At 38.3% G+C, this 15178-nt stretch overlaps 1 protein-coding gene across 1 annotated transcript; it reads left to right on the top strand.

The window, feature by feature from the left end:
• Nucleotides 1–5536: 5536 nt before the first annotated feature.
• On the top strand, nt 5537–14792 carry LOC140237657 (FAST kinase domain-containing protein 1, mitochondrial-like). Its single transcript, XM_072317583.1, has 6 exons — nt 5537–7673; nt 8027–8155; nt 9161–9274; nt 10355–10508; nt 10968–11082; nt 12000–14792. The coding sequence occupies exons 1-6, from the start codon at nt 5546–5548 to the stop codon at nt 12267–12269; spliced, it is 2910 nt and encodes a 969-aa protein (XP_072173684.1). The 5' UTR covers nt 5537–5545; the 3' UTR covers nt 12270–14792.
• The last annotated feature ends 386 nt before the right edge of the window (nt 14793–15178 follow it).

Genomic DNA, 15178 nt, shown 5'->3' with positions numbered 1-15178 from the left:
CCGATTCTCTCGCATAATACAACCGATGTGCAGGGGAATTGCACGTAAAACACAATCGACGTATGTCTTGTGTTATGACGTCCAGGGGGACGGTGTAACTGTAATCAGCGTTTGTATCATTTCTCGCATGCAATCGGTATGGATATGACTTGTACACGTAAATAGGTGGACCTATCTTTGTGATGAGTTGCCACAATATCATTGGTGGATTTTATGGATGTATGATAGCACGTGGTTGATATTTTGCATCAAAGATTATAATCATATTCAGCCAATACAGTTGTGATTAATAAACAGTTTTCCTTTACCTGAAAAAAAAAAGTTGCTCAGTATCACAATTTCTGTCCACATTATACTGTAATTGTATATGAGCATGATAATACAAATACTGCACAACCTATGTACTATCATAATCTTATTAATTATGAATATATGGATGTAGTACACAATGTACAGTCAGCAAAAAAAAAAAAAAGAATGTAAACACTTTTTCAAGTTCATATTTCTCATAGAATGTTTAGATAAAAATCAATGCATCATATACCATATTAAAGGTAATTTAATTGGCTATCAAACTCTCAGGTTAGCGCAAGGGGAACTTTACGCATGAGTGAACACATTCATTTTTCCCTCAAAGGCACAAAAGTGAAAATTGCAGAAATTGATATTTTGTCATTTATTTGAAAATACCTTCAAGGTATCAATGATAGCAAAAGACCACTCTAATACAATGAGAGATATGAAAGAAATAGAAAAAGAAAGTTTTCGTTCTCATTATTATCTCCCTGTGTCCAATTAAAAAACAAAGTGGGAAACTAAAGGGGGAAATGAGAATATTTTTGTCAACCCGAACTTCACAACTTAGGAAGTACTGTAAGCTGCAAAGGTGATAAAATGGACAGACTTTCTTTATTCTATTCTTTTAAGTTAAGAATTTAAGAATTCAAGAGGCAAGTTCAAGAACCAAATATTGTTTTCAATTTTTCTTATTTGAAATAACATTTAAAAATTTCTACTATTTTGGTGGTATTGCTTCCGAATGTCATTTGAATTTGGATTTGACAGAAGATTCTTAATTGTCCTCCATTATTTTTTGGCCTTCTATTATCTTTAGAGCCTACAAAGACATTATAAAGATCATAGGTCTATTTCGGCAAACTAATCTATATTGTGTTTCTTAAATTCATTCTCATTTGTATATGGAAGAGGACTTACGCATGAATGACAACTTGTTCATCTTTGCAATTTTTACTTTTGTGCCTTGGAAGAGAAAAACGAATGTGTTCACTCATGCGTAAAGTTTCCCTTTTTAATGACCTACCAGGTTGATAGTTAATAACATTATTATTTAGCCAGATATTCCGTGAGAAATAAGAACTTGAAAAACTGTTTGCTTGTTGACATTTCACATTGATATGGTATTTCGTGAAAATAAGACACCGAAAGTACAAGGTAGGGCCTATTTACTTTCTAATCTTGGATGTGTAATGAAGCAGTTGTGAAGGATGCAGTTCCCACGGCAGTTGCACTTTAAGGGGGGGGGGTGCATAACCAAATAATTATAAGCAACATAGGTAGGTTGCCTTCTTAATCCTCAGCTAGATAGCTTATTGGCTAGAACCCATATGAGTAATCACTTCCATATCCCATAGTACCCTGAGGGTGCTTCATGAAGTACAATTTCAAAGTTACTATCGACTTAAAATTATGGTATGACGTTGGTATCTCTTTTTACTTTTATCTAATATTTCCAGAATCTACTTTAGATTGTCATTAAAATTTACAGAAAAATCCTTTGTACCTTACTTTATTTTCATTAATTAATAACTGTATGAAAACGACTCCAACAGTTTCATTCTGATATGGAAGTTATAGAATATCATTAAACTCACACACAGCCTATACCATAATCTTAAATTGATCTTAAGATTTGGCATCGACTTAAGTTCTCTGTGAAACACCCCGACTCCGAAGTACTGGAACTCTTTTGTCTGTTTATGCTTATGAATGTCTGTCAGCTTTTCACACCAAGTTTTGAAGCGTATATTATTTCTACTACTTTGCATCTTCAACTTGCTACAATATAGGTCTGTCTGTTTTCATGATATTCACAGCATGATGTTTTACTGAATAAATTATCAGATTATGGAATATTTTTTTAAGGCTGACATTTCTCGCATATACATGTAACGCATATGTGCAAGACAATAATACATTGTGTATCCATTTGAATTTTTTTTCTCTCTCTCTGTAAACATTATTCATTTCATAATATTGGGTGCACCAATCAGTGCAATTTAACTAAAAACAACATATTTTCGAATTTACTGATAGATCTGATTTGGACTAGCCTTGCCCCTTTTTCATTGTATATTCAACGTGATGTTCGTTATTCATAATCTAAATTATGAATTCAGAATAACGAACACAGTAACCATACAATGATTATTCATTATCTCCACCGGCGTAGCCATATTGATGATCTTAGGGGCGTTTTGTAAGCGAGGGAGCGAGTGACGGGGGGGGGGGGGGGGAGGGAAGGGTGTCCCTCCTCTCGCAGTAAGAACTTTTTGCATTTTTGATGTTGTAGACATGGTGCAATTTGATGCATGTTTCTGCGTGTTTTATCGACTTGAAACAGCCCAACTGGTTTAAGTAAGGTAGCAGTATTTTGATGTAGATTATATCATTGAACAATTTGCCTATATGAAAATGTCACCATTTGAATAAATTTCTTGTATTAATTCTTAAAATTAATATCATGAGTTCAAGGATGTAGGAGAGGGGATTTCTCCTCCACACGAAGGAGATTTTGCATTTTCAGACCTGAAATTCAGCGATCTGGTGAGAACTTTTGGTGAAATACTTCTCTTTTTATGGCAGGGAAGTGTTAATAGCTATAATCATGGAATCTCATCTCTTATTCCGCATATGTGCATTATCACCGAATATAACAAGGTCTAATGAGGCAGGCCCCTGACGGAGCTTTTACGTGTTTAGAATTGAAATAAAGCGATCTGCAGCACACTTCTTCTTCTTCTTCTTCTTTAATTCAGAAATTGTCATTCCCAAAGTGTACCAAGTCTATAGAGGGGAGCAAGGAATGGAAAGGTGGTAAGATACTCTTACCATATAGGGAGCTTTTTCATTTTTAGAACTGTGATTCAACGATCCGGCGCACACTTTTGTTGGAATATCTGGAAATTTGTAAATCAGAGAAGTGTAACAAGTCTGCGGAAGGAGACAAATCAGGAGGATGTGGGAGAGGATAATTCCTTATATAGTATTTGTATCGTATCTTTATGATTGCAGTTAAGCCTTCAAAAGTGTGCATGGAGGAGGGGTGGAAGCATGCAAGGAGAAGATGGAAGAGTGTTATCCACATCCTTCCAATACAAGCGAGCTTTTGTCTTTTTGAAGTTGAAATTGTGATATCTCGTATATCTCGTTTTGAGGTTGTTTTTTTTAATAAATAAAGTGATAAGTCTTGTGCACTCAGAATTATTTAGAAAGAGAGCAGCTTTACATGCATACAGTACAACCCGATTCGCCCCCCCCCCCCCCAGCCTTCCAAATTCTCGGTCCTAATCCAAGGGGGAAGAGCGACTGCCCCCCCCCCCCCCCCCAACTTGGCTACGCCGGTAATTATCATTTTATACCTCAATACTTCTTTCTTTCTTTCTTTTTTAACCCTTAGCCTATATTCTTCTTACAGAGTTACATCAATTTTCTTCAAATGTAATGCAGTTTACCTCAGTTTCAATATAATTATATTTTAATCTTTATTATATTATAAATATATAATTACAAAGATATGTATGTTACAATACAATGGGTCAGCTACTCACAAGGGCTTTTCCTTTCTTGCAGCTTCCCCCACCAATGGCATTGTCTTTGTATGTAGTCATACCGCCACATTATTTCTATGCATGTACTTGTATGTCGAATGTCCTATGAATTGTTCTCTTTTTGTGTCTCATTTTGTACATTCATGTTTTATTGTATGCTCTGTATATTTTTAATGCTTGGTGCAAAATAAACTAAACTGAACTGAACTGAAACTGAATATTCTCTCTGTAATTCGTGAATATTATAGGTCTATTTTGTAATTTTTATTTTACTATGTTCATACAGTATGTACATCTTGAAACCTTCGAAATTCTAACTTCTGCAGTATATTTTTTTTTCTGTTATGTCCTTTGTGCATTTTCCTTTTCTGTTTCTTTGATGCATTAAAAATCCTTTGAAGGTCCCAAAGTGCGCATACACAGGATGATTGTATAAGGTCTCCGGGGTGTACGGCCAAAGCGTCGGAGATACACTTACGCAATGCCATGATTATGCAAGGGCCAATTTGGTAAGGTCTTACATAAAATTTGTTCTTGTATGCGGCCGTAAACAGTGCAGAGACGTGCGATGTGCGAACGAAAAAGGAGAATGGATGTCGTGTGACTGTTTTAGTCTTTTACGTTCGTTCCAACGAAGTACAGAGCTAAGGTCCCAAATTTAGTTGAAATCAACGTCTGCGGTTTGCAGGTAAAGCAGGTGTTCTTTCGTTACTTTATGTATAAAGATCTGGAACATGACCATTGACTGCATTCTGCATTCTGTGAAAAGTTCGTATTATCTTTCAGCGTCCCCCGGTCATGTTGCCTCAACTGCGACTGTCTCGTAGTCCCATATTATTTCTCTCTGTGTGAGTGTAAAGTTTACTATCTGCTAACTGCAGAGTGATTGGGAAATGGAATTGGCTCGGTTCGACGTATATAAGTACTAGAACTCGCGAAGATCCAGTCCCCTTTGAACTTGCTCTTGTCAAGGCTACATCTGTCTGTTTGATTAATATGTTTCTTTGTTCATTCCATTATATGATGTGTGTGCGTGTGCACGTGTGTCTGTGTATTTTATGTTTGTTTTAATTTTAGTCTGTATAAAAAGTGTAACGTTAAATGTGTGAAGACGATGTGTCATCAGGTGAATTTACAGCAAACAGAAGATTTCTGAGAACTCGGAAGGGTCCACATTGTTGGCTTTTGGGCAGTTCAGGTGTACGGTGTTGTGGCGCCATGCAAAATTTTGACCTTAAAATGCAAGGTTGGCAATTTACATGGTGTTATGCGTTTTAGTAATGATTTCTATGCACATTTTCTGTTGAAATTAGTACAGTACCCCATACCCGTCAGTGGCTAATTGCTATGTTGAATCATCAGTTCCTGGTATTGCAATTAAAAGATATGAGAACAGATCTATTGTATTAGTATTGGAGTGTGCATGGATGGATTATGCGAGTGTCTGTGTTTTTTGTGTTTTTGTATGACTGTTGATAAGGGATGAACAAAAAGGGAAGAATGATGGAGAACAAAAAAATTTGCAAATTCACCATGATGGATGTTTTGTGTAGACCATACCGGTATGTAGTTTGATGTATCTATGTTTCTCTTGTTCAACAAATTTATTCTTGAATACAAAGTCAGATTCTTTTGTTATTCTCGTTCACAGCCCTTGCAGTCGAACTTGTGAAGGTATGAGTCAACTTTAGGCGAAGATGGCAAGCTCAAGGTTACTGTTGAGAGCAGGATATCAAACTAGTCTCCACTCGCCATGTGTGACGCCCAGTCTTTCCAAGGCTCTCCACGCCAGGCAGACTAAAATTCCTCACAAGTGCCATCAGCAGATGGTGTCATGTTCAAAACAAAGAGAATTAGTTGTGTACAGCACTTCAAACTCCTCAAATACATCTTCCAAGACAGATGGCAAAGTAAGGGATGGCACCTCTCACCAGCTGGGACTAAGAAACTTTCACACCTCATCCTCAGTCGGGCTGCTGGAAGACATCCAAGCATGTCCAGACCACGTAAGCCTCCTGATGACAGTGGGCCAGAATCGGGCAAAGCTGAATGAGGATCACGTTAGCCAGGCTATGGTACAGCTGTGGGAGGTGATGAAGTTTACTGCAGACAGGAAGACAGTTCTAGAAAATGAAGTACAGACCCACAGAGACTTCCTCAGCCTGTGTGTCCTAGTGGAGAATAAAGTCCATTTGATGCAGGATGAGGTCTTGGCAGATGTCCTCTATGCCTCCCTGAAGTTGTTGGCACCTGACACAAAGCACAGCCTGATCAGGGAGCTGAGGAATAGGACTCTGTCGCGTCTTGATAAAATGTCATGCAAGCAGCTGTCCAAAGTAGCAGTGTGCCTCAGTGACTTGAGTGAGTGGAGGGCACCATCACTTGGGGCTGTGACACATGCCTTTAGCCAGAAACTGGACTCTGTGGAGAATATCAGGGAACTATCAGCATGGATGAGGGAGTGTCTGCCCCTCGCCTCAAAGAATCTGTGTTCACGTACTTACGCCAAGACTGTACAGTTTGTGAATGAACTTGACAAAAATGATTTTGGCTCGAACGATTTGCGAAGGATTGTTCAAACGATGGGTAAAGTTCCAGGAGCTCCACGGGGACTACTGCTCAAATGTGAGGAGATATTCTTGGAGAAAATGGAGGCAGGCATGCTCAGTGTGAGGGATATTTGCACAATGTACAATCTCTTCTCAAATCTTGATAACAGTGGGGAAGGAAGTCGTACTCAGGTACGCAAGTATCTGAAGCAGAGGCTGCCTGAACTCACAGATGGGCTTGAAGCAAGTCTTGCCATTGAAATACTAGCTGTAAGAGCCTCAGCAGATACCAAGTTTATGCTTGAGGATAAAGCAATCGAAATTGTCAGAGAAGTCCCTCCTTCTTGGTTGCATCACATGTGCCATGGACTGAGAATGATGAACTATGTTACGATGAAACCCTTAACTAAACAGATTGTTAGTAAGGTCATGGCTTGTGACACGCAGAACTTGTCTACTGAAGGCATTGCTAGAATTCTGGAGTTCATGTCCAAAGTTGATGATGTGGATGAAAGGTTGTACCAGAACATTTACGCAGATTTGTTGTGCATGCTGGAAGATGCTATAGTCCCTAACCGCATCATTCATATCATCTACTGCATATCGCTTCTACCTCTAAACTCTGTGCATGGTCTTGTCTTTAAGAAGGCATCAGCTATTCTTCCCCAGCTTCACACCCCAGGAATCAATCAGCTCCTAAGCTCTATTGTAAGGATCTCCCACAAACTGCAAAGAGAAGGAACTGTTCCAAACTCCTGCAGCAATCTCCTACAACAGCTCCAGGAGTTGGCCATCACTTCAATCAACAAGGTCACCAGTGTGTATTATCTAAACAACATTGTAGACTTCCTGTTGGAGGAAGGTGATCAGGCGTTCTTAGTGAGAGTTGCCATGCAGAGATACTCTCATGTCCTGTCCAAACTGACACCCCAGCTGGCTGTTGACTGTGCAAAGAACATCACCCGCTCAAAATGCCTGCAGGTAGATCTTCTGGATGAGATGGCCAACCTCCTTGCACAGAACATCAACAAGATCACTCCACTGCAAGTAGCATGTGTGCTTAGTCCATATAGTCTGCTGAACTACCAACCTCCAAATGCCTCAGAGCTGTATGAAGCCTGCATAGGTCGCATTGAACAGTTCTTGGACAGTCTTCCAGCTGGGTATGTTGTTGATGTTGCAAACATGTGTGCTTTGAGCCAGCGGTTTCCAGAGCATATCCTGAAGAAGATCTTTAGTCTGGAATTTCTCACCAGACTGGATGAGGAGCTTGAAGGTGAGAAATGTCAATTATTTGTAAATAGCTGACCATCATATTCTAATTTCTATGATATGGGTTTAATTTTAAAATGTTTTTGCTTGTTTTGTTTTTACTTTTGCTTTTTGCTTGTTTGATTCTTTGTAATAGCTAGATACAAGTTACATAGTTATTCAAGAGGTTTGTCAATCTCCCTAAGCAGCAAATGGAAAGCTTACAAGTATTTGGTTTTACCAAAAGAACCAGAATGGCATGGTAATTCTTTGTTTGTATGTGATAGCTCAAATAAAAAAAAAAAAGGGGGGGAGGAATGCAGTATTATTGAATAAGAGGAGGAATTGGTAGCATGTCATCATATGAATTTTCTGCAGCCATCCCTGATAGGAGCATGATGTACCGCCGTAAGCTGATGAACCTGAATCGCTCACTGGCAGTGGAGTGTCCAGAGCTGCAGGTTCCCTGGTTTCATGAAGACTTTTGTCAGGACATTCTCAAGACTCGTAAGTTTGATATGATCAATGGTGTTAGCCCTTGTGACCAGATTATTCCCTATCTTCAGACGAAAACAAGTTGAAAGTTTTAGCATAACTCCAATTGCTGAAAGTATGGAAACATAAATTTGTATGTTTTTAGTGCTGGTTATTCATATTGCAAATGTTCAATATGAATAACCAACTTCATGTCAGTGAACATTTTATGTGTGAAAGATACAATGTATTTTTTCTCCCCTACCTTCCACATATTTTTTTTTTCCATGTCTTTGATGTATGCGGTATACTTGAATGGTAACCTGGTACTTCTCAAAGTCAATGCATACTTAAAAGTCAAAGATTAATCTTCTTCTTGCTCATGATATTTTCTGTATGTCGAGGAGCAAAGTATACAAGCTGTCATTCCTGACAAGAAAGAGTTCACCTATTCTTGTGGTAACGGAGAGTGTAAACCAATTGTTTCTGAAGATTGTCTCTGCCAAGGAGGTTATGTTTTTGCTGGCATTGATTTGTCTGTTTTCAGGAAAAAGTTGAGAATGGCCCAGGAGCAGATGATTAAACTTTGATGGTGATTCAGATCACTGTATGGATCCAGAAATATTTAGGAATTTTTTTTTTTAAATTTACAATATGAGTGGAAATGGGCTGCATGGTGGAGGTCTAGCTATCCAAGCATTTTTCTAGTGTCTCTATGAGGTAATGTCTCCCTTTTAGTATTGCAGGCGGAGTTCGAATTGATAAGGTATGTAGCCAGCAATTAGGAGCAGGTGACTTGTCTGTGTGTGCTACCATCATCGAGAGTTGAGAGCATTCTAGAAAGATTGATAGATCACACATACTTATTGTGAAAAAATTATGTTTTTCACATTATGTTTTGATTTTTGAAAAATGTAATATTGATATTTGTGACTGAAAGCTGAACAAATAATAATAATAATAATAATAAATAAAATGAAGATGAGTCCTTTCTGTCATTTATCTATTACCATGACAATTTGTCTATTCTGATGACAGGTAAAGTTTACTTCAATACTGCTTTACGAGAAGTGCAGAAGACCCTCGTGGAAGTTCTTGGTGGACCGCAGTTCCTGCGTTCATTTGTCATCACACCATATCACTATGACATCTGTAAGTGTTCTGAATTTATTCAATCAAGAGTTCTGTAGATCCCTCCTTCGTAGTGTCGCTCATTAGCAAGGAACTGTTTTCCTCCATTTGGGACTTTTAATGGGAAACTTGCAAAAGTTTTAGGTTGTTCATACAGTAATATAACACTCTTAAAAAATGGTTTCTATCTGAGGTAGATGTCCCAGTAAATCTTCTTTTACAGGCATGGGATATATATTACTGTGAAACCAGAAATGTTCAATTTAATTCGCAAATCTCGCAAGAGCCAAGATTTATGCACACAAAAGATCTTCTCTACATTATAGGCATTGGATGCCGGTGGCAATTTGTGAGAATTTCATGACACAAAAAAAGCTCATCGGCTCCGATTCCCCAAAATTTCATGCTGCAAACATTTCTTGGTTTACACTATACAAGTCCTAGTATCAAGTGCATGCTACGTTTTTTTAAAACACTAGAGTCTTATCCCTTCATCAATTACTCTTTATATTCATTAGTTTTTCCTATATTTTTTTGAATTCACTAAAACCGACTGGGCATGCATCCTTCATTTCTTTAAAAAGTGTATATAAACATAGTGGTTAGAATAAGATTCCTCTTAAATTTTAGTGCCTAAAACTTGATTCAGTTTAGAGTGCTTCACTCAGTGACATCAGAAAAGCACATCAGTCAGTTACTATCTTGTGTCATTGTGACACACTATCAAAGTAAAATTCAGGAAAGTCAGTAACAAAATACAGAAGTATCTTTTTGTATTTGTATTCCTTGGTTATAAGTTGTCCAAACCTGTTTTGTTTTGGTGAAATGCTTGACATAAACATTGCCATACATGCGGTACATTCTCCGCATGAGAATGACATGGATGTGGTAAGAGAATTGAAGAGGAAGAGAAGCAAGAGAGAAAGATAAGCTGTAGCGAAAAGAGGATGATACAATTGTATGTTATGAGCTCTTCAAATATCAATTTCAAATAGGCTAACATTCATCATACAAGCATTTACTTATATGAATTGATGGTTAAAGGTACATAGTCTGAATAAATTGATGCTGAAGTCTTCTGCTTTTTCATCCTTTCATTAGCATTCGAGTGTGTGCTGGACTCTGAAGGGAGCCCTCTACCATGTGCAGACTATGGCAGTGTGTTGAATCGTCTGGGTGCTGTGGCTGGAGGGGTCTTAGCTGATCTCATGCAGTGGGGAACTCAGACCAAGCACCTACCAGATGGTGCACAAAGGTAGCAAGACACTAGCACACATTGTGGCTTTCATCATTTTCACATGTTGAATTCACCATCAAAAGCTTATATGATCTTTATTGTATTTAGCTTAATTTGATTGTCAGACTCTGCTCCCCTCACACATTAGATGTTGGATAGTTTATGGAACTTTCCATGTAGCATTAAGACTGCAATTTAAAAGAAACATTAAGCATGGTTTTCTCCTCTTCTGTGTTCTACAGGTAGATTTGGCATAGCATACATTTTCAAAGGCAGGTCAAGTTATCTTATTTAGAATTGTCTCATAATATTTCAATTTTTTAGACAGGTAACCAAGCGTTAGCTTAGTAATCTGTTGTAGTTCCTGTGTGTTTCAGAGAAATTTGTATAATATCAAGTGATTTGTTTACTGCACATTGTACAGAGGATGAAGGGCTCTCTGTCATTCTAATCACCTGTATCACTTTCTTTTGCCAGGGTTGCCATTGACTATCTGTCCAGCAGTATGTACTGTGCCAATTCACCTCATGCCCTGGGTTTAGTGGCCATGAAGAAACGACAGCTGGAGCTGATGGGATACAAATATGTTCAGGTAATGGCAAGTCAAATGCAGGGTGCGAAAGATGTTTGTCTCAGAGCAGTCTGGTATCCAACGAAACATATGACCCCAAAGTTTATCTGTGAAATGAGTTCACCAGATATTCTATTTGAAATATCATGAGAAGCTTTGATTCAAAGAGATTGCGATGTCACGAGGTCAGGAATACTGAAAGTTTTCACCTTCTAGAGCTAATTAAACTGAGTGTGTCTGATATGAATAAAGTACCAACATGAATTGTGCCTCACAGACCACATCACTTGTATATCCATGTTCTATTTCACCCCATTCATGTGACTGTGTTCTCAGTATTGAGAATGCCTGATACTAAACTAACTTTCTCTTTGTCACACCAGTGATGACTTGCATTCTATGCTGCCATTCTCTGCCAGTCAGCCTCAAAACATGTCACCTGTTAACCCATTGAGGAGGGGTCCCGAGTATACTCTGGCAAGCGTCTATGGGAAATGCGTGTTGCAGCAAAATCAAACCGTCCTCAACAGGTTAAAAGGAGTCAGTCTGAAACAGTCATCATTCAAGCTGTGTGAAATAGAATAATGAGAGAACTTCAAGTCAAGTCATGAATACATCCTTAGCTATTGTGCTGCCTTCATGTCCCTCTGTCCCAAGAAATTTGATTCGTGAATTCTCCTACCTCAAGCAGCTTACCATGAATCTTGGCAGCTTTGATCATCCGCTCTCCAAACATTTCTACCTGTAATCCTATATGTGTTGTATGTGCTTTACTCTTGTTTGGCTGATTTGTCACAGTCACAGTGGTGTGGGATTCTTTCTGCCTGTAGTCAAGATATGTATTCTTTTTTTTTATGTCTTTCTTTGTTTTTCTATGAAGATTCACAACTTACCAGTGTACATCCCTTTCCTCTTTTGCTATTTTTCTCTATCATCAGATCCCTTACTATGAGTGGTACTCTGAGAACTTGTCAGAGCGCGAGGATCGCATCCAATACATCCATGAGCTCATCGTCAACTCCAGCCCAGTAGACCAGCTTGTTACTGGGAGCCAGGAGGAACCAGCCATCGCCGTTTGGGGGGACCAGGAGGGGGCAGAGCTAGCCCTCTATGGGCCCAGGAGGCAGCCGGATCCAGACCTCCTGGATGACCCTCTAGTGATGAAGGTCCTACACACCTTTGATCGCATTGGAGGAAGAACCATATGATTCATGCTGTAGGTCATCCCAACCAGTGCATGGCTGTCGGACATCAGAGAGCTTTAAATCATACGTGTCTCTGACTCTAGAATGGTCCTGGAAGACAGGACATGTTCTCCCATTGTATCTTACCTCAGCTTACCAACAAGTCAATGTCTTGCCTGTCATATCAAATGATGGAGATCACAGCTAACTCTGTCTGACTGGATGATAATGGATGATAGAGGCTTGTGTGGCATTACTTTCATCTCAATGTATCACATTGTTACATGTTAGTCTGTAAGTGTATCAACTTGTCTACGAGTTGTACACAGAGTGCAATGTTCTTGTATGTGTATTAGTGACATGTTTCCATCAGAAATCAGAACATTATAAAAAAAAAAGGATGTAGTTCTAAGACTTAATGGAAGCTGCATCAAAACAGCAAGAAGAGGGAATGTCACTGTTATTTTTTGTGCTTATTAGCATATTTGGAGAGAACAATGAACCATTTTTCAGGAAGGTTGTTGTTTCAAGGTATTATGGACCTGTAAAGAATCATTTTTGTATTTTGCCTATCTAGGGCTGTGGAGCAGACTTACATAAAGATGCTGTTGGAATGAACCACTTGTAATACGTGTCAGAAGTATTTTCACAATTTTGTAGAATTCTCAGGGTTCTCACCTCCCTTTGCATCCCACCAGTTAATATTTTGGATACTGAGGCACGACTGCTTTCTTTATGCATGGATACAGGTTACTAACATAGGGTCTGTGAAGTGTATCAAGTTTATAATTTTTTGTTTGATATATTATTTGTTTCACTTTTGGCACACACACACACACAAAACAAACTCTGCACTTGAAATTGACATGGATGAAAAGGCAAATTTGACAAATGTAATCAGATGTGGGATCATCAGGTGATGTCTGATGAAATTCAGTGAACTGAGTCTCAAGCAATGGTGTGCTCTGATGATCTGTGTGGTGTCTTTCAGGCCATCAAAGAATCTTATTGGAGCTTGGAAAGAAGCACCAGTGTGCTCTATTAATCCCGGTGAAGAAAGAAAAATGTTCCTATTTCTAATTTTAATCTCATGCGAATCGTATATTGATTATTGGATTTTGAATTTTGCTGCCCTCCCAGTGGTTGATATTATTCTTATTAAATCATACGTGACTTCTGCTTGAAATTACTTATGATGTATGTAAATTATTAACAATGGATTAGACAGAGTTGAAGCAATCAAGGATTTATTGGTAGAGCTGTTCTTTTTGGATAGCACAAGAGGGCAGCAAACAGCTGTAATGAGCCTGAAGGGGACTACTACAGAGTTGAGTGTGCATGCATGGTATCAGGAATCTGCTGATGGCATATCTTTTCTGTCACAACAATGCATAAGAGTGCTTTTTTGTTATGTAGGAAATCATAGTTTCTGATGTCCCTGTAGTAATGGGAAGATTGCTGCATATGTGCACATGCATAGCCTGGAAACAAGTCTAGAGGCTGGAGTTTTGATACCATTTTACACTTACCATGAACAGCTGTTCAGTGTCAAAGAAAAGAAGCATAGACAAGGTCACAATACAGTTATTAGTGAAGTATTTTTATCATCAAAGACTCTCCCAAGATATGTTTGTTGCTTTTCTGCTTGTAATCACACATTGCCATAGTTAGTAAGTTGAAGGAGAAAAACATCGTCGTTACCAAAGAAAATTACAGTACCAACTTTGATCTTGTACATTAATTCTTTTTTATGCTTTGAGTGTCAATTGCCACAGAAAACCTTGAAGCATTGTACACACTGTCAAAAGCTTAAATCCCTGGCACGAAAAGGGTTAAGTTAACTCAAAGTAATAATAATAATAATAATAATAATAATTGCATTTATATGGCGTTTCATACTGACGTTTCTAAGCGCACTTTTGCTACTCATACAAATAGACTAGAAAACACAATAGCATTAACAAAATCAGCGTTAGTGAGACCTGAAATTCAAAAGTATTCAGTAGTTGCAGAGATGACACCTTTTTGAGGAATGAATTTTGCATGAAAAATTTACGGGTGTGAGACCCATAGGGCCTTGTAAGGCATACATGTATGTATGCTGCCCTCTGGAGACGAGACGATAATCTTTGAAGAGAACATGGAGACAACAGATACTGTGTCAACGAGCCAAGCAATCAATTCACTGTGGACATTTTGTCAGTATTGGTGTAAAAATCCCTGGATGAGTGTCTCGTATGGTGTGAACCATGGTCACCTGACCGTATTAGAAGTGTTATGTGTCAGGCATCTTGGTTTCAATTTCATTAACTTGATAAAACACGGCTCATCAAATTTCTGCATGTTTATAACAAAATTAATAGAGCGACACAAGTTGTTATTTATGGAAATGGTTTGTGGACATGACGTCTTCAGTGTATCAAATGGCCATTGAACTACACATAAACTTTTTATTATGCCTGCTGTATCTAACAGTATTTATTGTTGCTCATTATCATGAGCCTTTCTCCAAGCTGATGTTTTGAATAAAGAGTATTTTGATTTTAATTCCAGTATTAAGAGCTTCTGAAATATTCATTGTACTCTTCTGATATTGGTATGGTTGCTGTATGTGTATGTTTTACTGTGCAAACTTGATTGTGATGTGAATCATTTCAATACAGCGTACTTGTTTATTTGAATGTGAGTGGAGGGACTTCATTTGCAAGATGTTCTGTCTTCCTGTCAATTCAAACATAAGAGTAGCTGTCATTTTCTGCATACATTCACACTTTAGCTGTTGCCCTGGGGCTGTAAAACAATTTTGAGTGTTTACATCAGGGGCAGATCCAGGAATTCCATAAAAGGGGGGATCTTGACAAAATCAAATTATTATTTTTTTTTTTACCCGTTTAGGACGGTTTGATTTTGCTACAACACACATTTCCCATAGA

The sequence above is a fragment of the Diadema setosum genome, chromosome 14 (genome assembly GCF_964275005.1).
Source record: "Diadema setosum chromosome 14, eeDiaSeto1, whole genome shotgun sequence".
In the NCBI taxonomy this organism is placed as follows: domain Eukaryota; kingdom Metazoa; phylum Echinodermata; class Echinoidea; order Diadematoida; family Diadematidae; genus Diadema; species Diadema setosum.
The sequence above is the reverse complement of the archived record's forward strand: the minus strand, read 5'-3'. Positions and strand labels throughout refer to the sequence as shown.

Coding starts and splice junctions, on each gene's coding strand:
- LOC140237657 (XM_072317583.1), top strand. CDS start 5,546: ATGGCAAGCTCAAGGTTACTGTTGAGAGCAGGATATCAAACTAGTCTC. Junction 8,156..9,160: donor TCAGGACATTCTCAAGACTC/GTAAGTTTGATA, acceptor TTCTGATGACAG/GTAAAGTTTACTTCAATACT. Junction 11,083..11,999: donor TGGGATACAAATATGTTCAG/GTAATGGCAAGT, acceptor CTCTATCATCAG/ATCCCTTACTATGAGTGGTA.